The sequence below is a fragment of the Emys orbicularis genome, chromosome 11, assembly GCF_028017835.1.
Source record: "Emys orbicularis isolate rEmyOrb1 chromosome 11, rEmyOrb1.hap1, whole genome shotgun sequence".
NCBI classification, from domain to species: Eukaryota; Metazoa; Chordata; order Testudines; family Emydidae; genus Emys; species Emys orbicularis.
In genome coordinates, this window is record NC_088693.1 from 6,791,352 (window position 1) to 6,818,401 (window position 27,050).

Here is a 27,050-nt window from a genome sequence, read left to right on the forward strand (position 1 = left end):
TATTGCTCGCATATATTACTTATGAGAGGATTCTGGGTACCAGTTTCTCATGGCCTTAGCAGGGAGCCAGATGGGTGCAGGAGAAACAACAGAGCTAGATGATCTTGCGATCTTGAACTGGCAAAACTGCTCCTTTAGCTTAACAAGAGAAACGGCTGGAATTTGGAACTGCAGCTCCAGACCGAGCAATGCAGTTTCCTTCTACTAATGGAGCCCATACTCCTCCCTGTTTGGAAGCTGATCCTCTGAAACCTGCTGTTTAATAGGCATAGTTTGTTACTGTATCAAATATAATGCACAAATGTCAAGGTAAGGAACCCAGATTCCATGGTGATGGATGCCTTAAAATGCTAATAATGAATAAATACTACTACTCCTCCTCCTTCTCTAATGTAGAAGTTAAGGAAGTCTCTTCCTCAGTCTAAAATGAGTCCCAGAGAAAGTACATTGGGAGACCCAGAGCAGTAAAAACAAACCAACCAAATAACTAAGGTTACCCTACACACACTTAACTCATTTCACCTATCATGGAAACTTGATGTGGACAGAGCATTAAATCTGTAAGGCGCGATTTGAATCAAAGGTGCCCAGAGTTTTGGAGGTCATAGCTTGTAGCAGGGAAGCAGGCACAAAGACAGCAGTGGCAGAGATAAGTAAAGAGGGTTGTAAGGCTAGCATGATTGGCAGAACAAATCACTTTGAGAATGATGACACAAGATCTAAGATATAGACCCGAGCAGAGTTAGGCGGCATGTGCAGGTAAGAATGAGAAGTTTCACTTTGATATGGTGGATGTTGGGGGAGGGGAGAAGACACGGCCTGATCGAGCAATAAGGAAGACTGTTTTGATCACCGCATACACAGAGAAATTCAATAAAAACAAAAACTTCAGAATAACACACAAGAACAAAAAACAGAAAGACAAAACAGGCTGCTCTCGAAAGTAGCCAAGCACAGCTCACCTCACCTTGCTACTTTCAGAATGACTTGGATCACATGCTTGCTTTGCTACAGAGCCCACTAGCCTGCAAGCAAGACCAGGAAACTGCCCTTGCTTGCCCCTTCACTCTCCCCCCCACCCCCCACCGAGTGATAGCTTGCAATGCCAACATAGTTCTCAATACACTTCAAAGATCGTTTCAGTAGCAGTATTTGAGTGGCTTGGAAGATGAAGTAGTTAAAGTGGAAGATAGAGATTGATCAACCAATTTTTCACAAACTGACATTTTACTTTTGAAATGAAAATTGTTTCTTTCTAAATTCTCTGGTTTTGCCAGGGTCATTCCCTATTTCTTTCCTCTGCTTCCCCCCCTTTTTCAGTGGCAAAATTGAAAAAGGAAGAGAGAGAACGAAGAAAGGTAGGGGAAATAAAAACAATTTTTCCCCCACTGGAAAGTTTCCAAGGGAATTTCAGAAAAAGCAAGATGTTTTACAAAACTGTCAAGGAAAAAAAAGAATACCTACAATTTTTCAACCAACTCTACTAGGAGATAATGAGAGCATAGACAACACCCTAGCCATCAGCATAAATATCTTAGGATCATATAAATGTAAGGCTGGAAGGGACCTCAAGAGGTCACCAAGTCCACCCCCCTGCACTGAAGAAGGATTAAACATAAAATGGAAGGGGTACATTTTTTATTTGTTGTGGAAGAAAAAAGAGTGGCAAGATTTGGACACAGCCTGAATGTATGGGGAGTCATACGAATCCGAGGTTGCAAGCCTGAGTGATGGGAGAATTATGGTGTTTCCAGTGGCAATGGACAAAGGCAGAAATGGAGATGATTCAAGAAGAAAAACAGTGAGTTCCGTTTTTAGCTACTTTGAAGTCGAGCTACTGGCAAGTCAGTCAGGAAGACGTGTCAGAGAGACGGTATTAAGTGTGGGACTGAACAGCCTGGAAAGGTATAGGTTTGTCATTAGCACAGAGGGTATTGTTAAAACCATATGGTGTCTCCCAGGGATAAGGTCTCAGAGGGAAATAGAGAGGAATCTAGGTGGGGTTCTTTTGGGGTTGGGGAGGAGTAGGATTCAAGGCAGAAGTAGGAATCATAAAAGGAAGTGCTGAAAAAAAGATGGTCAGAATGATAGGCACAGAACCAAGGGAAAGCAGAACACAAAGGAAGAGGCAGTGATATACAGTACTGTAAGCTGAAGAAAGGTCAGAGGGAGACAGTGGGGGTAGAAAACCCAAAAATCAAGCCAGGAAGAAGTCATTTATGGTGAGAGCAGTATCAGTGGAGAAGAGAAGGTGGAAACCAGGTTGGAGTAGATGCTAGAGTGAGTTAGAGAAGGGGAAATGGAACGATAAGAGTGTTTTTCGGAGGATGTGGGACTCTAGGGTAGGTTCAGGCAGGACTCTAGGGTAGGTTCAGGCAGGAGAACAAGGAGCCAAAGACAATGAGGAGCAAGTGGCAGTGAGGGGAGGACAGTAGTTGGGATGGACAAGAGGAGACTTAGTGAGAGAATTCAGAGCTAATGACAGGGCTGAAGGCAGAAAAGGAGGTGCTGGAAGAGGGAACATGCTGGAAGAGGATCATTCGAGATCTACTCAATCTTCTTCTCCAAGAAGACAGCAAGATCCTGAGTTCTGTCTCTTTTCCAAGCTGAACAGTTCTAGTATTTTAAATCTTTCCTCATCTGGAAGCTGTTCCATACCCCTGATCATTTTTGTTGCCCTCACCAGAGTCTGAAGATCCAACTCTAATATATCTTTTTTGAAATGGGGCAACCAGAACTGCACACAGTATTCAAGATGTGGGCATACCATGGATTTATGCAATGGCATTATGATATTTACTATCTTATTATCTATCCCTTTCCTAATGGCTCCTAACATAAGAGGGCAGTGATCAATTGTTCTCCATGTCCACTGAAGATAGGACAAGAAATAAATGGCTTAAACTGAAGCAAAGGAGATTTGTGTTAGATATTAGGAAAAGCTTTCTAAGTACAAGGATAGATTAGCCAAACACTGGAATAGGCTTCCAAGGCTGGCTGTGGAAGACAAACACCTGTCAAGGAATCTCTAGGTGTACTTGGTCCTGCCTTTGTGCAGGGGGCTGAATTATATGACTACTAGCGGTCCTTTCCAGCCCTACATTTCTATTATTCTCTTCCCTGATTGGATTAATATAAATGGTGGATAGAAAGAATGTGGTACAAATTATTATTAATTCAAGATTCGCTTTCTACCAAAATTCTGCAGTATTTGTTTAAAGTTAACTGGTTTTGGTGACCATTCCTGCCAATGATACTGTTTTCTGGTATATTTGTGTTAAGTGAACACAAACAGTGTTAACTCTTTCACCCAGTTAAGCCTTTCATTGCTTAAATACACTATCACAGTTAGGGTAAGGACTCCCAGTTCTCTCTCTAATGCCTAGACCTCAGCTGCACAACAGAACCTACCCTCTTCAAAACCTACCCTCAATTTTCACAATGAGATTAAGTATCCAGATGCTTTTTGAAGCAAACAGGGAAGTTGTTTAGAAGTGGACTAGAAAGAATGTTGGAAAAATACCAGAGCTAGTGAAAAAATGGGGGGGGGAAGGGGGGGGAAAAAAACAAAAAACAGATTTTCCATGTGTTGTGATGTATATGTTGTAATACGCTATAGGCCATATGGGCCTAGTATAAATGCTGTATGCTTGACATGAGTACGCGAGTTGCGTGTTGGTAACTGAAGCAAGGATTTAAGGTTATGAGTGGTCAAGAATTGTCTGTGCTAAACAAACTTTGTCATGTCCGTAAGAGGAAATAGAAGGTCTTGGATTATGGCAGCCTGCACAGAACTGCTCTCCTGGAGTTATGGATGGAAAGAGCTAATGATGCGACGGACTGGTCTATAAAAAAGGTTGCTTGCTATAGCTGAAGTTGGAGTCAGACACTGACCCAGAACCCTGACAAAGAAGGTGCGTGTAATGTGGGGCTCCCCATGCCTTGTGATCGGACTGAATTTTGACTGGCCTTCAGGATTTCCTTCAGATCTTCAGACTCTGGCGTAGTATGAAAGGAGTGTGAATGTGAAGTGAGTGGGGTTTATATTGTAATCAATAAAAATATTTAGAGTGTTATATACCAACACGGTGTCTGGTATCTGCCTGCGCCCCCATCCAATAGGGAGACCTCTATCAGAGCCCAACACATGGGCACTTAGTTTTTTGGTCTGTTTTGACAAGCAGCTGTCAACTAGTTGTGAAACACTCACACTCAAAACTCTACACTGACCTGCAAAATATCAGAAGTCTTCTGTATCTGAGAGGTGTTTTCTGAATCTGAATTGCTGGACAGATCCAGCATCGTAGGTCTGAACTCTGCCATGGCTTCAGTCTTTATAGTGCATATATTTTTTTCTAATATACCTCTAGGGGGACGGAGTGTAGTCCAGAGGATAAAACTGGTACTTCCAGCTCTGGACCTTGGTTTCCCCATCTGTAAAATGGAGACAATACCTTATCTTTGCAGGGAATCCTGAGAGCAGATTCTGCCACATACTGGCTTTCTGATCGCAGTTAGCACACGGGGGAACCCAACAACGTATGACAAACACTCACTGTGCTTGTAGTACCTTAAATACTGACCACATCACTTTCTGTTGAGACCATAGCTTCAAACACCACACTGGAAAAACATATACAGGAGGATTTAGTGGGGTTGAGGATTTTCACAAGGTCTGCAGAGCTTATTCTTCTTTGGCGTTTCATGGAACATTCTTCCCTCCCCTTTTAATTAAATCATTGTTTCTTTCCAGCAAAAACTTAATTAAAAATCCAAATTTCGAACTTAATGGAACCCTGTGCTATATAAACAGTTATTCTCGGTTGACAACTGTTCTTTCCTTTGATCTACTTGCTGACTGCAATGAATGAATAATGCTCTGAATTCTACATTAGATGCCATTCGTTGTTTACCCTGAATACAGTGCTTGGGTTAAGTGCAAGTGCAGGGCTGAGTGGAATGCTTCTCAGTTTGTGTAAAGGTATTACAATCGGGCCTGTAGCTATCCAGATGTATTCCAGTGGCTGAGCTTACCTAGTGAATAATTGTCACAGTCCTAATGAAAGTCTCCCAATAGGGCAAGAGAGTTATATGGTGACGTTTTATTTGAAAATACCAAGGGTCAATTGTGCAAACCTTAGTCATTTTGAATACCTTACTTTCTCAATGAAAAATCTTAATGAAGTTGATTAGACTCTTAACGGATGAACATACTACTGTCACGCTAATTGTGTGAAGAGTCTGGCCCATTCTAGTAGACCTATAACAATCTTGAGCTTGTTTTGCTGTTGAGTTCTCCTTTTGTTGGTGGGGACATGGGTTGGAGGAGGGGTTGCATGTTGTTACTTTTCTAGTCAAAGGAGAGATACAGGGCAACCTTTTCTAAGCCTGTCTCATTTCAGAACTAATGTCTGAGGGAGATTTCCTGTTTCTCTCCTTAAGGTTGTTCCAAGACAAGTAATATACTTGTTTGGAATTATTAGTAGCCAAAACACGCCAAGGGCTATGTAGCGGACAATAAGTTGGATATGAGCTTGACATGCCAGAGCAATTTTGGGTGACGCATACAGAGAAGCAGCAATGATTAGGAAGGTAATAGCCCCTCTTTAATTGCATTGTCTACCCTACATTACCAGAAAGTATTGATAAACCAGAGAGAGTTCAGAGGGGAGCTCTCTTTTGATGGGCAGGGAAGGGCTATACATTACTGCTCTAGTGCAAACACCAAGGGTGGACAGGTGTTAAATGAGACCATAGCTACTGCAGGAGCAATGGAATGAAATGAATAATGTATCGAGAAGATTCCCAACAGAGAGATTCATTAGGCAGTGGAATAGTTTCCTTAAGAGAAGGGGCAAATGCCCTTGGTGCTTGAGAGTAGCTAGAGAGAAAACACTGAGATGTGTGTGGTGGGGGACAGCTCTGCTCTGACAGGGAAGTGGACTGGCTGACCTACAAAACTATTTCGGTCTTTAGTGTCTACACATTCAAACCCAGGAGACACTGGCAAAAAAAACCTTAAGTCTGCCTACTGCTGTGGAGGCGTAACAAACCAGGGCTTCTTGCTCTGCTGTTTATTCTGTGGAATAGTCCAACGTTATGCCAAATTTCCGACCATCGGTTTGGCACCTTAATTCCAAACACGTTCCAGGCACGCATTCATCATTTGGGGAGTTCTCTCCCCACCTCTCTGCTCCCTTTTCCCCGCCCCATCTGAAACACTGCAGTGACTAGCGCAGGCTTCAGATAGAAAGCAAGGCCGAGAAAGCCAAAGGCATAAAGCAAGGTCTGTGTCTCCTGCTCCCTCCCTTTTTGAGTGTCATTGGGATGCAGAGTATTCTCTATGAGGAGAATGCAGTTTCTCCCTCACAGCCCAGCCCAGATGAGGTCACCTGTCCCCAGGCAAAATAGATTGTCCCTTTCCTCCATTGCTTTGCATACTGTCCATGGAACCTATTGCAAGAGAGGAAGGATGGCCCAGTGGTTAGGGCACTAGACTAGGACTCAGGTTCAATTCTTTGCTTCACCGCAGTCTTCCTGTGTGGCCTTGGGCAAGTCACTGTCACTTAACAGTTGGGGAGCAAAGAGACTAAGGCTAAGTCTATACTAAGGGGGGGAGGTCGATTTAAGATACGCAAATTCAGCTACGTGAATAGCGTAGCTGAATTCGGGGTATCCTATTCGACTTACCCCGCTGTGAGGGCGGCGGCAAATCGACCGCTGCGGCTCCCCTGTCGACGGCGCTTACTCCTCCTGACGAGGTGGGAGTAAGCGTGTCGATTCGGGGATCGGTGTATCCGTCTAGATTAGACGTGATAAATCGATCCCCAAGAGATCGATTTCTACCCGCCAATCTGGGCAGGTAGCGTAGACTAGCCCTAAGTGAAAATACTAGGACTGGCCTACCTTGCAGGTTGTTGTTAATATGTTAAGATTGTGAAGCAACCAGATGCAATGGAGAGGATAGTTATGCCCAGGATACTTGGAACACAACTGGTATGATCATTGAGGAGCTGGTTCAAAGGATCAGCTGCTATGCATTGGGTTTCACCACAGTTTTTCTGAATTCTATTTTACCGGCTACCCTTAGCACTCAAAAGGAGTTCTCCCTGGCTTGTCACCCTGTGGGACAGGCAGCCTTCATCCTCGGTTAAACAGATAGACATTCACATATTGAGTGATGCTGCCAACTTGTTTGACTTAAATTATACCCCACTAGCAAATCAAATTAGAGACGATTTGAATAAATCTGCCTTCTAAAACAAAAGCGGATTTTCTCCATGCTCAGCTATTTGTGGGATTAACATGTCTAATGAGTTCCTATGTGAACAGTGTTTTTGTTTTCATGGACACTACAGCTGGAGGAATTATTCATTTTATTTAAAAAAAATGCATATTTAGCCTTTTTTCCCTCCAATTCACAAATCAAGCATCTGTCGAAGTCAGGGTTTTGTTACTCAAAGATTCACTGATTGCTCACTCATACCAGTAATGCACATGTCTACATTGAGGGCAGCATGAAGCTTTCTTCCCCATGGCAGGAGATCCAGGAGGAATTCTTCCCTTGAGCCCCCCTGCACATAGTGTGAGCTTACTTGCAGCTACATCAGGGGGCGCTGCTGGCTAGTGTATGGGGGAAGAGGAAGGGGCCATTGTCCTGGTCTCACCTCATTGCCATCCCTTCCCAAGACAATCCAAGGAGGTGGGAAGGAATGACAATCATGTACCGCTGCTGTGTGGAGGCACATGGAGAGCAATAGATCCCAGTACCCACCTCACAGCTGGGTGCCACCAGGCCAGGGATAATTTATGCAAGAAGTTATTGAAGCTCCAGGTTGTTCATATTGTCTACTGGTTTTTTGTGGCATGTGATTGGTGACCTGTCATATCACGTTGTTTCTATTCTTGAATTGAATGACAATCTTTTTTAACATGAGAACAATCAAAAGCCAAGAGCATGTAACGCACTTGGTATAGGAATTTTCAGAATAATCATTTGTGCTAAAATTTGTTCGATTTCCAGAATTCCCCAACTTTTTCCTCCAATGCCCTGTATTTCAGCGTTCATGTCATGCTCCCGGTCAGTTCCTGGGCCAGGGAAACTAATGATCCAACCAGCGAACCAAATTCAGTGATGAATCCTGGTCACATGCCACCTGAGGTATGGTGCGCATACGCTAAGAGGTAGATCAAAGCAACCGGCCCCACAAATGCCAGCAGCCAAACACATAGCTTTGATTGGTGAAAATGTGTGCAATTTTTTTTTTTTTTTAATTGCTTGCCCATCCCCAAAGGATACCGTATAGTCATGGGACAGTACTAAGCTAGGATATTGTATCACACTTTTGGGTATAAGCCAATCTCCAGTTGCTGGGACCTGGGAGAAAGCTTTCACCGGAGTCAGGTTAGCCCATAGTTACCTTCTGCAAGGTTTCCTCTGAAGGAAACGGTACTGGCCACCGTCTGAGACTAGACAGACTGCCAGTCTGATCCATTGCCAATTCCTGTCACCATGCTCCCCTCTCCCTCAGGTTAGCCCATAGTTACCTTCTGCAAGGTTTCCTCTGAAGGAAACGGTACTGGCCACCGTCTGAGACTAGACAGACTGCCAGTCTGATCCATTGCCAATTCCTGTCACCATGCTCCCCTCTCCCTCAGGTTAGCCCATAGTTACCTTCTGCAAGGTTTCCTCTGAAGGAAACGGTACTGGCCACCGTCTGAGACTAGACAGACTGCCAGTCTGATCCATTGCCAATTCCTGTCACCATGCTCCCCTCTCCCACATTAGGCATGCCTTGGGGGGGGGGGGGGAATTAATATACTAACCCTGGGCTCAGAGACCATGCTAATGGTCCATGACAGTAAAGGAATTAGCTATTGAATATGACTTAAGAATAAGAAACCTCCAACAAGGATATATATTAAGGGACAAACCCCACCTTTTGTCCTCAAATGCAGAAGACGTTGCCCACCATGGAGATGGCCTAGTCCTGAGGCATGGGATGGCTGGATTTGAGGTGTCGATGGAGGAGTTTTACACCTTTTGCACTCCATGGCGTGTGCTCCCTGCGCTACATTCTGAAAGGACAGAAACTACAGAAGAGAGTCAGCGGCTACTGTCTTGCAGAGGGCTGTCTGCAGCAGAATCTCACGCCACTGAAGTTCCACGTTGACCCTGATGATGTGAATTGATTAGTGTATGAGCCATTAACAATGATTTGCTTTGAGGTCAAGGGAAGCTTTCTGTCAGTCTAGAAACGGAGGCAGACTGGAGAAAGGACAAAAAAAAAACAACAAAAAACTACTAACTACGAAGCTATGAATTATAAGAGATTCCTAACAGAGCTATGACAAACTCAGCTGTTTCTCTCCGCTGGGATCCATATAAACAGCTTCTTTAAATCCAGTCCATACTGTGTTCCCTTCAGTGAGCTGAGAGCTCCAACAAACAAAAATCTCTAAAGGAAAAACTCCACCAGCCAATGAGTTTCATGTCATTTATCATCAACCCATGCCTTTGTCCTGGTGCCAAAAAGAAATCAGACAGCATCCGTTTTCCACACCCAGCGGAGTTTAGAGACAAGATGGCAGAAATTTCATGAACATGCCGCTGTGGCATCTGAATTCAATCCTGAAAACCCAGTCCTGGTTTGTCCGTCTAAATGCTGCATTCTGGAGAAATCCCTAAATAGAACTGGACCGAACTCTTCCTCCTATCTATCATCACAGGATTTCCAGGCACTTCACACAGATCAGTGTTCAGTCTCCTAACACAACTCACCGACCTCATGGGAGCAAGGAGGGTGGAAGAGAGAAGCCTCCATTTTTGAACTGGAGAAAGTGTCACAGAGAGGCTAAGTGACTTGTCAAGGTCACACACTGGATAAGTGGCAGACTAACTTCCAGTCCGCTGCTGTAATAACTAGATCACATTTCCTGGGTTGCCATCTTTTGGCCATTCGTCAGCTAAGAGATTCACCACTCAGTAGTTACACTGGAGTCTCTCAGGAGTAGAGCACCAATTTTGTCTGAATTCACCAGGGAGGAACACCAGGCACAACAGGAGAAACTGAAATTAGTTCAAGGGTTCTCAAACTGGGGGTCGGGACCCCTCAGGGGGTCACGAGGTTATTACATGGGGGGGTCGCAAGCTGTCAACCTCCACCCCAAACCCCGCTTTGCCTCCAGCATTTATAATGGTGTTAAATATATTTTAAAAAGTGTTTTTAATCTATAAGGGGGGGGGGTCACACTCAGAGGCTTGCTGTGTGAAAGGGGTCACCAGTAAAAAAAGTTTGCGAGCCACTGTTAGAACAGTTCCATCTCACTCAAAGGTCCACACATTACTTGCAGTATAAGACGTTCAGATCATCCATTGAGAATAAGCTACTCAGACTTTTGATCTATAGTTCATTTATTTAGGCACTATTAATTCATCTCTATTAATATATGGCACCCACCACTCGAATACATCTTAAGAGAAGTTTCTGGAAGTAGAGTTTGTGACGGATTTTATATTGTCTTAACAAAATGCTGTGCTGGCAGTCTCTGAACATGAGCTTCTGCCAGTATTTTCCAAATTCTGTGATGCTCTACAGTAGATTTGCAGTGCTATAGAAAAGCAGGTAGCATTTTGCAGAGGCAACATTTAGAGCCAAGATGATTTTTTTCCATCTTTCCGGTGAAAAGACCAGACAAGGTCCCTCATGACACATACAAAATTCAAATGGCTACATGCCTTCTCTTTTAATAAATTACTTTCCTATATTTTTGCAGCAAATATTGAGACGCCTACTGAACAGCTGTCAGGGCAATTTTCTTATTCTGCTACTGAATTCTAGGGTTTGGGTATTTTTGTTTTGTTTTAAACCACACATTGCTAACAGGGTTGCTAGTTAAAAATAAGATACTGATGTATTTTGGCATCCACTTCCTTCTCAGAATTCTATATTGCAATGTTGTCATCACTTAAAATTCCATCACTTCCACTGATCCAGTGATCAGATGACATTATCAAGCAGCACAAATCTGCACAGAGCAATTAGACAATGCAGAGACAAAATGAACGCAAAGAAGTTCATTATCAGTGACATCAAACCAGCACTGTGTAGACAAATTCTCTTGTTTCTCTGACACTGGGCAGACATGCTTATAACTGCAATGATGCCTTCTGTTTCACCTACTGATCCAGCTAAAGTCTCCAGGAACTAAATGAATTTCAGACTTAGTTACACAGGGCCAGATCCTGTTGGGCTCCACTCTATCCTTTGCCTTAAATGGGAGTTTGCCTGAGAAAAGGCTGAAAAAACTGTACCTTTAAGACACTTTACTGACAAGGGGAATGAAAGGAAGCAGCCCCTGCACTCATTCCATTGTACCCAGCCACGGTTGCACCCTTCCACTTTTGTACACCTTAGTTGGGCTTAATTTCTCATTCTAACTTGCTACGTCACCCTCTGTGCCTCAGTTCCCCACCTATAAAATGGTAATAAAACACCACTGATCTGTGAGCTAAAATTAACAGACACTTGCAACATTCTTGGAAAGTGTGTGTTAAAAGTGTTGTTATACCCAGAATCGCAATATTTCCCATAGTATGAAATCACATGTTTCATGTTACCCTAGAATCCATTTGAAAACAATTTCCTCTTGCTGTTAATTGCATGAAAGACTTTGCTGTGCTTTCATCATAAACAAAACTGCAGTCAGTTCCCTTGTTTGATAGAGATACTAATTGCCCTGTGAGTTGATAATGCCATCTGCTTGCTGGGAGCATGATCCAAAGCCCATTGCAGTCAATGGAAAGACTCCCGTTGAACTCACTGGCTCTGGCTCAGCAGAACTAAGTAAAGATAATAATGCAATGTACATGATACTAGGTGTTGATAATCAGGGTGTCTGGAGGGCTTTGGCATTGCATGGGCCACATTTTGAGAGAGATACCCAGAAGCCCTTGCATTAGTGATCGTGTGATTCCCCCCTCACTTATAGTCACACATCTCTACAGTAACTATATCAATTCCTTACAGACAAAAGTAAAGTATTAATGAATTTTAGCTTCTTTTAATGGCCATTTAGGAACTGAAGACAAAGAGGAAGAGCTAATACCAGGGGATCATCCCACTCTGCATAGCCTACCAGCAAGTATTCCGTAGACCACATTTTGAGCATCAGTGATCTACCCAATGGGTCTTCTTTATAGTCCCATGAAAATCAATTAGCCTATGGCAAACCTGCTGCTTTTCTCACTGTTGACCAACAGGCACCATTTTCTCATTTAAACTAGTGTAAATCCTGACTAACCCCCAGGGTTCGAAATAGCCAGAGCTGGAGTCGCTACTGACTTTATCACATTTAAATCTGTCCATCTCCATTGACTTCAACGTAGTTCCTCTTGATTCAGGGCAGTGCAAACTGAGATTGGAGTCAGACCCATCGTGTTTTTTGCCTAAAAGATTCCTTTGTCCAATAAATCCTACTTGGTCTGTCACGTCTGTTTCTATGACCATCTTTCATGCTTCATTCAACTCTTTGCCTGGCCATGAGCCACAATAAGTATTTCATTGAACAAAACAAAAAGAGACGTAAAGCTATAATCTCCTCATATAAAACCTGATCCTGCACCACTGCAGTCAATGAGAGTTTTATCATTGACTTCCCCAGGAGCAGGATCTGTTCCATAGGAGGGAATTTAAAAGGCTTGATGCTGAACATCCACAGCTTTGATTGGGTGTTGCAAATGGGATTTCAGTGGAATTTCTCAGAATCAGGCCCTAGATGCTAGTGGATTGGCTCTGTTGAGTCTGTGTGTACAGGGGCGGGGAAGAGATTGTAATGGAAACATGGCATTAATTACTTAAAGAATAACTTTTTTTTCCCATGGGACTTGGGAGATGCCTCCCCTCTAAGAGAGATTCTTAACTTCCCAGATTTCTTGCCCATGTGAGAGATGGCAGTCAAGTAAAAATTTACACTTCAGAAGGGGGAGATTATAAAAAATAATAGAATGTGCAATATTTTAACTCTGAAGAGGCAGACACAGCCTGTATATTGTAGCGGTCAGTATTCTCTTCATAGCTTTAGTTTTCAGTGCTTTACTCGTCAGTGTTTCAGAGTAAATGAAGGAGCTGTCCAATGCCCATGCTACAAGTTAGCTCCACTTCTCCTGAGATGGGGAAAATTAGCATTTTATATATACATATGTATGTACACACATGCTCTCTCTTCCCTATGTTGTGTTATTACTTTTTGTGCATACTATAAATAGGCTGTATCCAATCAGAGACGATTTAGGAATAATTTAGCCACCAACCAGCATCTCAAAACATGCAATTTTTTTTTTTTTTGTTCAAGAAGATTTAATCTATTTTATGCAATTTTTTCCTGCCAGCTGATGAATGTAGAAATTAAAATGTCACAAGACTATGTATGCAACATGGCTTTCAATTTGTTTGTATCTATTTTCTGGTAATTAATATCTCAGGGAGAAATCATGTTGCTACTGTAGTTATTTAATGTAATAAAGCACTTCAATGAAGCAAGGTTGAAGAATTTATGGATTTTTAGTAGCATTAGGTAATTCTAACCTCTCTAATGACGTCTACTGACCCCTGGCCCACAGCTTCATTTCAAAGCAGATTCTTTAGCGGTTCTTTGTTTAGTTACAAAAATATAGCAGAAGTGGGATCATGAGACAAAAATTCAGAGATGTGAGGTAATTAACTCACCCAATTGCAAGACCTCTCATAAAAAAAAAAAAAAAAAAAAAACCACGACAGTTGAAGGCAGAAGTATATGCAAAAATACAGAATATAAAAATTTAGCAGTCTCTCACGTTAAGAATACAAAACCTACATTACTGCTATATTTGGTATTAATAGAACTCGGTATCAGAGTTGATTTTTCCCTACTCCAAACACAGTTCTTGTCTGCTAAAAACGTTGGGCTCTCAGGTCTGTTCTTGTTTATACTAGTGTAAATCAGGAGCGACTCCATTGAAGTCCGTGGAATTACCCAGGGTAAATAAGATCAGAATCTGGTTCCTTGGCCAAAATGTTCAAGCGTGGAAGCCTTAATCCAGGCTTCTAAATCCATATTTTGGCTCCTAAATGGAAGCTGCCCAGTTTTCAGAGGCTACTGGCTACTCACAGTTCCCCTCAACTTCACTACAAGTTTCAGCGCTCAGCACCTCTGAAAAGGAGGTATTTTGGGTATCTAAATGTGGATTTAGGGAGCCTAATTCTAGGCACACGGAGATGAACATTTTGACCCATTTATATGTTTTTAACATATTGTTTCAAGTCCTCCGATGATGTACAGTAGCTTAATTGCACTGAAGTCAATAGAGCTAAAATTTTGTATGCCAGCTGAAAATCTAGTCAGAAGTGCCAAGATTTTTTTTTGAGAGGTGAAGAGATTTCATCCCAGATAAAATGATTGTGATTTGTGTGTGTACAAACTCCCCAAAATCAGAATCTTGCTACAAGTCCCCTAGTACCTTATAGCGATTACAGGTTCACATAGACTCTTTAGCTTAGCTCCCAGGAAAAGCACTTAAAGCCTACTTCAGGCTAATTCATTGAACAATGAATAAGTGAAATCCGTGCAGTATAATAAAGCCATTGATCATTAGGCTTTAAAAGATTGGCTTCTAAATATTTAGGAAGCAGTGTGTATTCAGGGGAAATGTTTATTGGCACTGCGATATTAAACTGTCACCCATGAAATAGTAAAACTCATTAACGCAGAGTTTCCTTTTAAATGTTAGAAATTAACTTTATTACTGTATCATTAATGGCAACCCTGAGTCTTAAATCGCCTGCCAGTTAGTATTTGTGAATATTATTAAAACATATTAACCATATTTTAATTGGTCCAAGAAAAAAAAAAAGTTCTCCCCGCCCTAGCGTTTTTGTTATTCATTTAAAAGCAATTGAACAGAAGAAGGGGGAAATATTCCTATTAATATATTTATGGTGTTTATTGAATTTACTTTTCCCCCGTTTATCAAACTATTCTCTTTCTTCAGCTATGTCAACATGTGAAAATATGCCTCTTTTCAGCCTGCCTCCTTCCAACGTATGGAATCTATATGGCAATAGTGACCTCTAGTGTTCAAAAAGATATCAGAACTCAGGCAGTATTTTATTCAACCTCACTACAGCAAAAATTTCATTTAGGAGAGATTCTTCTACCCTCCCCCCCCCATAGCCACCATTATTACAGGAGTCAATTATATTTACAAAATGGGTTAAAAACACATCAGGAGGTGTGGATATTAATCAGCTTCTACTTATTTCATGACCTGATTTCTGAAGTCATTAATAGATCTTTGGATTCTGGACTTCTTAAATTCATAACATTGACCTCTATCACTTCACTAGCAAGAACTTATAAAAATACAATTCAATACCTTCTGGACAGACTCAGGTATCCTTCTTTATGCAGAGTCTTAACATTTCCCACCATTTCTTGTTTCAGTTTATAACTGCCATCTCTTACTACTATTTATTTTACTATTATTAAGCATCACAAAAGGTCATATTCACCACCTGCATATTCATTACTGCACCAAGGGTTAGAAGAATAAAGAGAGACAACCCTAAGTTCCCCTTTCACTGTGACACAGCAGATCATACCATGCCTCACAAGGATCATTGTCTGCAGTGACAAACACAGCTGGCATAACCTTAGGGCCAAAACAAATAGAAGGAGGGGGGGTTGCTTTGAGGGAAATGATCTTACGGGATTTCTCTCATCTGATGAAAAGGCAATAGAAGTCAGACTTGGAAGAGAAAGATCTACCCATTTTTGGATGCTAGGGTAGGAACCTCTAGGACACTAGCCATTGATCAAGTTTGGTTTAAATGTGTTATTTAAAAACATAGCACCTTACTGACTGCAGAGTCTTCTGCATTCATCCTTCACACCTATTCATGCTGGGTGAAGGTTTGATTTCAGAATGCAGCGTGTCATTCATATCACTTTAGAAGTCTACAGGGTTTCACATCTGGACCTCTAGCAGGAGATATTGCCGCCTGGCTATCCTAAAATTTATATCCGGAACACAGTTAAAACGTTTAATGTCCTGTGGGCATGAGCTAGGTAAGAAGAGAGACTAATTCCAGTTCGGAGGGGGGGGGGGAGGGAGAATACCTTTAACATACTGCAAAATCCAAGCTACAAGCCTAGACCAACAGCGGCTCACTATAGGCATCTCTGCGATATCGTCAGTCGCTTGTACAGTGAAACAGCAGCGCAAACAAACAGGGAACCAGGCAAAGAATGATCAACATCCACTTCAGTCTGAAGCCCCGACAGGCAGGACTGTTGCAAGGAACCGCTCCATCTTACTTGAACTTTGCATTTCAGGGATAACAAACTCCTTAACTAGAACGCGGATTTAGCAAACCAGGGGCTTAGCTAACTTTCCTAGAGGTCATGCCCAAGACCCTAGTCGGTAGCTTTCCTCCACCCTAACAAAACACCCATAAAGCAGCTCATTTGTACAGGTCTCTGGCACGCCCGTAGCTACTTACAATTTGTTGCTGTTAATCCCAGATGCCACAGACTGAAGAGCAGCAAAATCAAACGACTGGAGAGTTTGGGAGCAGAATCCATTGTCTGCACAGGGCGAGCAGGGGTCTGGCTCCCTAATCCCCAATTTCAGACTGCCAGCCGGGCTCTCCTCTGGGTTTGCTCCCCTTCCCTTTGCTCATTGACTTCAGCCACCATCCAGACACTCCAGCTGAAGCTGTAGCGAGAGAGACCCTCCTACAGCAATCGTCTTAAAGGAGCAGGTCCAGGCAAACGGCGGACCCGTGCAAATCTACATTTGCAGAGCTCACATCCAGACTCAGCAAACCAGGCGCTGGGCAGCTCCTTATAGGCGACAGGAGCTGCGCGCCCCACCTCCCGCTGCCTGGGAGGACCCTGCTTGCAATCTTCAGGCGTTGATGATCAGCATCACAGTCACCGTGTAAATCAGCTGCCCGGAGCAGATCTCTCTCCCTTTTTCCGGGGACTGCTCCCGCTAGCGCAGCTTCTAAGCGACCCCAGCGAGGAACGAAAACATCATCGCTCCCCCCCGAGAAGGTGGACATGGAAAAGCACCTCTTGAATCATCCAGTGCATCTCCCCCGCGAATCTCCATGTGTAGGGAAAAGGGAGTGTGGGTGGAGGAGGGAAGCCGAGGTTATTATGAGTAATGGCGAGCTGCCCAAGAGTGCAAATAAAGCCGGACTCATTTCTGGTGCAAAGAAATAATAAAAGGGGGGGGGGGGGGGAAGCAGGGACGTTGTTCCTTCTGTGTCTCTCTCTAGCCTAAGCTTCAGCCGCAAGATCCGATGAAGAGTCCGTTATGTTCACATCGCCTGCGTGTTGGGCTGCGCTTCCCAAACTCATTAGGACACCCCGTGTAAACAGCCCCGGTTGGAAAGGGAGCGAGGGTCCCGGGTAGGCAGGCTGGGTCAGTCGGAGGCACGTGGCTAGGTGGGGGTGATAAGCCGGTTAGCAAGATTCGTGTTTGCGGTAGCTGCTCGGATCCGTCCCTAAAAGCAAGGGGAGACCCCCCAAGTGCACAAACGACTAGGGGACGTGAAGATGCGAGGTGGACATCTCAGCTTCCTGGCTGGACGTGCTATCCCCGGCCAAAACGGAGTTCACTGCTTGGCTGATGCGTCTCAGTTGTTAGCAGCACAAAGGGTGGCAATTATCGTGTCTGGGTGCCGGGGAGGGGGGGAAATCATCATTTTACAAGGTGTTTTTCCTGGGGTATAAGACAACGCACTCGGAGACTATTTTGCAGGCGCCTTATTGCATCGGTTTTCCGCTTCGGCCTTGCATATAAGGTCCTTTCAAGAACACTGGGCTTCATGATTCCTGAGACTTCACCTCCTTGCTTTGATGCGGCTTCATCCCACATCAATAGAGTGCTGTCTCAAAGTCGGATCAAAACTGCATGAGCGATCCAACTTTAATCCTGGAGGAACATTTATGGGGAGCATTAGGGTCTCTGTGGTGAGCAATTCTCTGGCCCCGGGCCATCATAAACATTCCTGATCATGGGCAGAAATAATGAGAAGGTTTAGACCATTTGCTATAGTGCTTATGAGCTACCGGTGGAGAGCTGAGTTCTAAATTGCTGGCATGCTGCAAAACTCCTATGAAAGCAAGGAGCTGGGAGGAACCACTGCTTGCTTAATGCCTGCAGATGGAATTAAAAAGGAATAACAAATAGCATTCAGCTGTAAAGGGACAGGCCACTCAAACATCACATATCTGCCTGAATATTTGTACCTGTTGTTCTTACAAGCAACACCTAAAATGGCGTTTCCTACTCTTTTAGGTATAATGTTGGATTATCTACACTGGGGTTGTTAATGGGCAGACCATGAGCCAAATCCACACTGCCAGATGCTTTTGAAGGGACAACAAAAAGATTTTGTTTACTTATTATCATCATTACTGTGGGGTGATACATGTTATTCTGGGGTCTGGACCATGACTATGGCTTGGTCAAGAAATTTGGACTGTCACCAAAAATAATTGACTACCCCGGTCTACACGGATATCAATTTGAGTAGAGCCAGTTTCACTGGATTCCCTGTATAGTCAGTCATATAGGCCTAGATACTGCAAAAATGTAGCTAGTGGAACTATCAGCAGGTAAATTTCCAGAACACCGCCAACCCCCTTGTGGAAGTACGCACCTGAGTAAAATCAAGTCTATTTTTAAGTGTATGCATGATTACAAAAATGGGTTTAGTTTCCCCTGTTGTTGCATGAGTTCTTAGTACATGAAGGGAGAGGAAACCTATTTAGAAAATGTGATTGTAACAGGACAGGGGGATGCAGGGTGAGGATCTGAAACAACTTTTGATTTTTTTTCCCCTTCAATTGACTAGATTTCAAATTTCCCAGTATCCCTTTAAGTTGCCTGGCACAATTGTATGATTTTTAACTGACTCTGGGAACTAATTAGCACTTTGTTTATAGGAAAGCAGCTGTAGAAGTGAATTGTGCAGTTTAATTAAGAGTTATTAGTAAATACGGGCCTGATTCTGCAATGGGGCTCACGTGGGGGGGTGGCTGGAATTGACCTGATTTCAGGATCAGAACCTGATTTTCTGGAATGTTTTTGCATCAGTTTTCAGTCATATTTACAGCTTGCTGTTTTCCTATCAGTCACATCAGTTCACCAAGCAACTTTGGATCTTAAGCAACAAACCTATGTGTTAAGATTTGTGACTGTTTGGCTACAGGAATACTATGGATTTGACAGGAGGGGAGGGCTAAGCAGCTGTTCTTTGCAGACATTTACGTAAATAATGCCATGTTCTCAGGGCTTTTTGCCAGCAAGATTTTTATTAGGAGCAGAGTTATTAATCATTATTAGACTTATTCAGATGAGAGAGGAATCCAGTTTGGAATTACAGGTCAGGACACCCCTGAATTTTGGGAAAATTCATATCTGGATCCAATCTCCACATACCAGGCCTGCATCTTTTTGATAGGCCGTCAGTAGAACAGTTTGGTTTGACAGCCTTCAGAAAATGAATTAATGCTTTAAGAAGAGTAGAATGCAAACTCTTTCTGAAATGGTGTCCCACATTCTGGCCCATATGTTCTCCTCCCTCCATAGAATGAGTGAAAAGTTGGTCTCGTGGTTAAGAGGCTGGACTGGGAGTCAGGAAACCTGAGTTCAGTTGCTGACTCCCTGTGTGACCTAGTGCCAGTCACTTAATCTCTGTAGGCTTCAGTTCCCCATCTGTTAAATGGGGCAACAATACTTCCCCATCTTACAGGGATGTCATGAGGATACATTCATGAGTGCACATAACGTGTTTAGATACTGTGTCTGCTTAAGCTCCCATCTAGATGGGACCACTGGATGTAAATCATGCTGAAGTGAGGTGGGACCATACAGGATGAGACACCACCACCTTTCAGTCTAGCTAAGTTTTCACACCATCCTCATCACCGTGATATTTCAGTGCACGTGGTATTAAACACTTATGCTATGAGGTGACTGGTTACAAGTGGTCTGGCCTGCCTGGTGGCACAGAGGAGCCAAAACTGCTGATCCTCATAAATATTCAGGGTGCTTGACCATATAAATAAAGATCCCCAAAATAACTGAGCATCTCTGCATCTAGCCTCTGCTGATGCCTGCTTGAATTACAAAAGGAGGTGTGCATGTAGAAGGTTCCACTCATGTACATCAGACTGCAGGAATGGGGCTAAAATTAAAATGGGAACAAAGAGGAGGAGAGGATAACAGAGGGAGGAGTAGGAGAGGGGGATGGCCACTGGGGACAAAGCTGTCACAGATGCCTGTTCTAGATGACCGAAATCACACTGGCAGAAGATCAGAATGACTGTTGTTCTTGCTAAATATATCACCCATCTCTTTGGCTTAGCTTAACATCAATACGCTCTTCAGGGGGCACTCTGATCCTCAAATTAAAATTGTATTTCTTCTACCTATCCGCTGCCTTTATAGGTGGAGAAGGGGGAGAGAGAGAGAGACTGTTTATTGTTCTGTCTGTTGGAACACATTCACATACTACAGTGATTTCAGTCTTACAAGATACCTGGACAGGCACATATTACAGGATGAATTTGGTCCTGGAAGTAGAGCTGGTTGTGTAAAGGGAACCTGTATTCTTTATATTACAATAGTGCTCAGAGGCCCCATCTGAGATAGAGGACCTGTGCTTACATATAGACCAGGGGTAGGCAACCTGCGGCACGCAAGCTGATTTTCAGTGGCACTCACACTGCCCAGGTCCTGGTCACCGGTCCCGGGGGAGGGCTCTGCATTTTAATTTAATTTTAAATGAAGCTTCTTAAACATTTAAAAAACCTTATTTACTTTACATACAACAATAGTTTAGTTATATATTATAGACTTATAGAAAGAGACCTTCTAAAAATGTTAAAATTTATGACTGGCACGCGAAACCTTAAACTAGAGTGAATAAATGAAGACTCAGCCCACCACTTCTGAAAGGTTGCCGACCCCTGATATAGACAGTCACCGTCCAGAAGAGTTTACAGTCTAAGCGGACGAGATAGGAAGAATTCCTAGAAGTAATCACGTTTCTGCAAACACTTCCATTCATACAACAGTTTGTGGAGGGAGGTGCTGCTATTTATATGAATACCCATTTTCATATGCAAACAAGAGGACATTGTGATTCATTACATGATCTCTCTTCTCCTTTTCCCAGAGAGGCAGTCATCCAATCAGGCAATAAAATGCCATTCGAATTAACTGAATAATTGCCTACAATGAATAAGTACTTATCTACATTTTCAGACGGGACTAGTGATTTTGAGTGTCCAAGTGGGGCACTCAAAAATGGTCTGATTTTCAGTCTCGGTACAGACTGGAGCATCTCGACCCACTAGTCACTGCTGAAAGTTTATGCCTCAGCTCTCAGTTCACCCCCTCAGCCATACTCTCATTTATTGAGACAAACGATTTGATGGACCATTACAAATAATGAACAACTCTGCATCACTTTGCAGAAAGTTTGCAAATGGGGGCAGGAAGGGCTAAATTCATTAAATAAATCATTTGTGACAAATGGTTCACCCAGCTGAAGTGCTGAGTATTATTATAAGCAGCAGCTGGACCAGGTATGACAGGCTATATTCCTAGATGGAGGGATGCTGTTCTGTTATCCTTTAGTCCTTTGCCTAATCTCCGTTATGGATGGAGGTCAGTTTTTTGTGGAAATTAATGGAATCATTAGGCCATTTTAACCCTACTGTAATTACCATGCAGAAGGAGGCAATTGATAACCCTAGAGTGCTAGATTGTGATTTAGTCTGCATGCCCACACAAGGGAGTAAGGGGGAGTAGAGACCACCACCCTCCGTTTGATGTTCTCATGCAGGCTACCCGCACATTAGGTCTAGTCATGCAGCAATAAGCATGTTCTGATCCTCTGATGGACGGCAGGAGAGAGATCACTTGATCATTACCTGTTAGGTTCACTCCCTCTGGGGCACCTGGCATTGGCCACTGTCGGTAGACAGGATACTGGGCTGGATAGACCTTTGGTCTGACCCAGTACGGCCATTCTTATGTGCTTATGTTCTTCTTATGTTCTCCGCTTACTCCCCTCCCTAGAGCGACAATGTGCAGAATGTTTGGCATCTGGGCTCCACCTCCCTACACTGCTCAGCTGTTCTGATGCAAGGGGTGTCATATTTTGCTGCTGGTACGAATTGCTACCCCCTGGGAACAAGTAAAGGAGGAGTTGTAACTCAGAGGGGTGTTTAAGTCACAGCACCTCTTGGAGATGCTCGTGGAGTTGTGCAGTTTGTGCACAACCCCCTTGTTCAGGGCTGGGCCTGAAAGCACAATCTAGGTTTACACTCACTGACCTTAAAAAGATGGTTTCCTCTTGGAACAAGATCCATTTCCATGACAATGAATCAGTCCTGTGTGGTCACCCTCCCATTTTGGGGAGTAAAGAGACTTCAGCCCTGTAATATATGGCTGATTTTGTCCATCAAGGGTTGAGACAGATGCACTCGTCTCACCGCTGAGGCGAGCCTGCTAGAATGGTGGCAGAGCCCTAGCTCTCTGCCAGATTACACAAACGTTACTGAATCTCTTGTGTTAGTTAAAGATCAGCTGACAGCAGAGGAATGTTAACATACTGTAGTGGTGCACAGGCTGGATGCTTGTGGGTTCCTTTGCAATCGATTTATGTTGTTTTAGTTAAAATAAGATTTTCAATTAGAGATTTTAACAACCACCAAGACCACCAAAGAATCCCTTTGGCTTTTTCTTGGCCTCCCCCCCTTACATACCCACCCACCTTGGATACCAAAACAACATCCATATTTAGCTAATAACACTTATATTGGAAGAACTGCTGTGAATTCTTACGCCAGGGGTTTAAACTAGTGCAAACAAGTCCCTGTAGGTCCTCTTAAAGAGGAAAAAATCCTAGCTCCATCCTTTTTTAATTTGTTAGATCAGTGCTGAGCAATCTGAGGCCCAGATACAAAGGGGAGAAACATTACGCTGAACTGAATGTGCTGTTATGAAATGGAGATGCTCTTGGAAGCAGGCATGGTGCAAGGGACAGGGGTGTCCCCGAATTGTGAATTGTTGGGGGGAGGGATAGCTCAGTGGTTTGAACATTGGCCTGCTAAATGCAGGGTTGTGAGTTCAATCCTTGAGGGGGTCATTTAGAGATCTGGGGCAAAAATCTGTCTGGGAATTGGTCCTGCTTTGAGCAGGGGGTTGGACTAGATGACTTCCTGAGGTCCCTTCCAACCCTGATATTCTTTGATTAACAGGAAAAGAAAGTGTAAGGGAGGAAACAGAGAGGGTAGAAAAAATAGCTTGGGTGGAAGTTGCAATCCAGGTGGCCCACATGGCCTTTGACTCAAAGAATGAACACATTGGTGCTATCTCTCCACTGCTTCTCTACGGTCTCCTAACCCTCCTCTCCTTCTTCTCTTCCAGGGGGCAGAGGCCTCAGGCTGCAAAATGAAAGCTGTCCTTGTCAGTCCCTTACAGAGCAGTAGCTCCCAACAAGCAGCTGCAGGGTTGTCAGTAGCTGTTTCACATTTTCAGATTGCTCAGGATAGGAGGAAGGAGCTAGGGACCTGATTCTGATCTCATTCACACTGTCATAAGCAGGGGCGGCTCCAGGCGCCAGTGCACCAAGCATGTGCCTGGGGCAGCAAGCCGTGGGGGGCGGCCTGCCGGTCGCTGTGATGGCAGCAGTCAGGCTGCCTTCGGCGGCATGCCTGCGGGAGGTCCGCCGGTCCCGCGGCAATTCGGCGGCGGGTACGCCGAAGGCGCGGGACTGACGGACCTCCCGCAGGCATGCCGCCAAATCCGCGTTACAGAAGACTGTTTTCACCTCCTTGTTGATCAGAATGAGATCACGATGCAGAAAATGGCAGGGTTCAGAAGAGAGCATGAAAAAGACTTTGAACAGGTGCTGCGGCCCTGGGATCTACAGATGAAAGAGGCCTGCATGAGCAATGTCATCCATGGTAGGGTTCACGAGGCCATTCCAGCTCAGAATGAGAAGTTGGACAGCCTATTTACAGCAGTTAATTGAATTGCCAATGTACTGCTAATGGCTAACCAGTACCCAGATGCACCCACTCTCCTTAGGGGGCAACCCACACTGGAAAGATCTCAGGCACCACTGCTTGTCTCTGCCAGAGACCAACCCCCACCCAGCCCAGAATCTCACATGGCTTAGCCATCTCAGTCATGAAAACTCCTCCCTCCCTTCCTTTCTCTTGCTCTCCTGTTCTATCTCCTACTCTTGCCACCTCATTTTGCTTTTCTTGTTCACTGTTCTCCCACTACCTCTCACCTCCTTTTGACTCCTCATCTGCGTCCCCTCCAACTCCTTCTCTGACTTCCTCTGTTTCTCTGACCTTCCTTGTACTCTCTCCCATCATCTCTCTACCTCCCTCTCCAATTCCCTCTTCTCCTCTGACCTGTACTCATCATCTCTCCCCTTCTCTGTTCACACTCCTCTCCCTCTTTGTATTCCCCTCCTGTCCCTCCATGTATCGCTATTGTAGCCTTCTTCCACTGCTCAGTGAAGTGTTTCTCCCAACCCCATTTCTTATGGGGCTGGGACCTCACTTATAGCTTCCAGCTGGGAATCAGAGCCAATCAATAGCTGCTGTTTAGCTGGATTGGCTGGTTCCTAACACCTGCCTTCTGGGCTTCTCCTTAGACCAGGGCCTGCTGCTCCCTGGCTCTGCAGATCCTTAAAAGGGAAGACCATCCTATTACAGGGGGACATGTGCCACTAGGGTTAGGCACCTCTCCCTATGGTAGGACAGGCCATGTTGGGTCCTGACTGGGGTGTGGTGGCTTGGGCAGGGCATGTGTGGGATATGGTTTTGTGCAGAAGTGTGGAAGGGGAGCTGAGGGCCAGATCCTCCAAGATCTGTAGCATTCTCACTTGCATGGGACCCACCATGAGGTAGGGGCCTCTGGGCTTTGTAAGACGCTGGCCACACCCCCTTCTTAGCTAACAACCACCCCTGGGAAAACTCTCCTTCAAGGACCATCTCTCTAGGTCCAGATTGAGGCTCTATGTAAGGGTTGTGGAGGGACACTGGGCATTTTGCCACAACATCAATGAGCATTCATTTGTAATGTAGCTCCCACCAATGTCACTCACTCACTCCACCAACTTAACAACTCCACCTCCGCGACAGGTGTAGCGCTTCGGTCAGAATAAGGCCACTGCCAGTCTGCAACTAGCCCCCATTCCCTGGGGCAGACTGCAGTATAGGCCACTCATCACAAGCAATGTTGGGTTTGGACCTGCTGCCTTGGCCTAGCCCTGGGCTGCCCTCTGCAACCCCCAGTACCCCTTGACCTCCTACTAGGCCACAGGCTGGAGCTCCCCAGCCTTTTCCCAGCCCTGCTCCACTCAGGTACCCTGCGTGTAGCTCACTGCAGCCAGGCCCTTCTCCCTCTGAAGGCAGAGAGAGGCTCTTGGCTCCCAGCCTTCTTATACAGGCCAGCTGGGGCCTGATTGGGGCGTGGCCCAGCTGTGGCTACTTCCCCAATCAGCCCAGTAGCTTTTCCCTTTGCCCCAGCCCTCTGCCAGGGCTGTTTTAAACCCCTCAGGCAGGAGCGGGGTAACCACCCCGCTACAGTCTGGAATTGAATCCAAACCATCCTTCCTCTCTTAATTGGTGTTTCCCATCTCTTCCTTCATCCTGTGAGTCAATAACCCATTTCATAAATGAAACAACTCACCACAGGGTGTGAATTCATCAGACAAAGCAGCACACATGATTCAGTCCCCAGCACTCCCAAGATACTCAGGGAACTAGTAGACACAGTCCCTGTGGCGTGTTATTGTTTGTTTTTAGGTGTTAGTGGTGTTCAGTTATTTTAGACGGAATACATGGGCCTGAAGATTCAAAGGTGTTAACATAACCCTGTCACTGTCCAACATTAAACAGTTTTAAACAAGGTTCAGGGTTTGGTACACAGAGATCTCAGCTGGCTTAGTACCATGGCAGACACCATTACAAATCTTTTTTTAGCCTCTTATTAAAGATATAGGAAAAAGGAGGAAAAAAGTTACAGCATTTGAAATGTAAAGTATTAAGTAAGGCTTTCGTTCTAACAACAACCCTTGTTCTCTTTCCCTTTAGCTGGAGAGACTCTTTAAAGATCCTTGCTTAACAGTCTCTTAGTTGGTATTAAAGATGGTAATAACTGTCCTTTTGGGAACAAGAGAAGTGAGTTGAGATGGACTGAAGCTGTTGTTGCTAAAGTCCGATCCCATTTCCTAAAAGAAAGACAAAACAAACACCCACAAAAGGGGGAAAGAAAGAACAGCAAAGACAGAAAATTCAGCTTCTGTCTCTAGTGTCGATTTTCACTTGCAGCCTCACTGCTGGAAAAATACAGGCACAGCACACAGTCTTATCAGCCATTCTGAGACATGGCAAACTTATACCAGCATTGGGATGTTTAGGGCATTGCTTTTAGCTGCTTTTCTGGTCCTTGTCTACACTACGGGGGCAAGACGACCTAAGTTACACAACTCCAGCTACGTGAATTAGGTAGCTGGAGTCGACGTAGCTTAGGTCGACTTACTGCGGTGTCTACACCGCGCTGGGTCGACGGGAGACACTCTCCCATCGACTTACCTTATGCTCCTCGTTCCGGTAGAGTACCGGAGTCGACGGGAGAGCGATCTGCAGTCGATGTAGCGGGTCTTCACTAGACCCGCTAAATCAACCACCGGTGCATCGATCGCCGCAGCATCAATCCCCGGTAAGTATAGACATGCCCCTGATTAAAGGCTTACAGCAGTGTTGCACAATATGCAGCCTTGGCCAGCTGAGCCCGGCTTTTATTAGACAGAAGGAAAAAGGAGAGGGATAGGAAAGAGAAGAAGTGAGGTAGGGAAGGAAATGGACACATGGGGTGCAGGGAGGGGAGACAAAGTCTCATATCCCAGGGATTTAGCAGGAGCTGGTGGAAGTGGAGATGTCATTTGGTTCCCTCTCTCTCT

At 44.3% G+C, this 27,050-nt stretch overlaps 1 protein-coding gene across 1 annotated transcript in view; it reads right to left on the bottom strand.

The window, feature by feature from the left end:
• CNTNAP5 (contactin associated protein family member 5) overlaps positions 1-16,620 on the bottom strand; it is a 433,878-nt gene extending 417,258 nt beyond the window's left edge. Inside the window, exon 1 of the mRNA XM_065413114.1 lies at positions 16,539-16,620. Within this exon, the coding sequence (XP_065269186.1) occupies positions 16,539-16,620 (82 nt within the window). The remainder of the gene's footprint in view (positions 1-16,538) is intronic.
• Between the last annotated feature and the right edge of the window lie 10,430 nt (positions 16,621-27,050).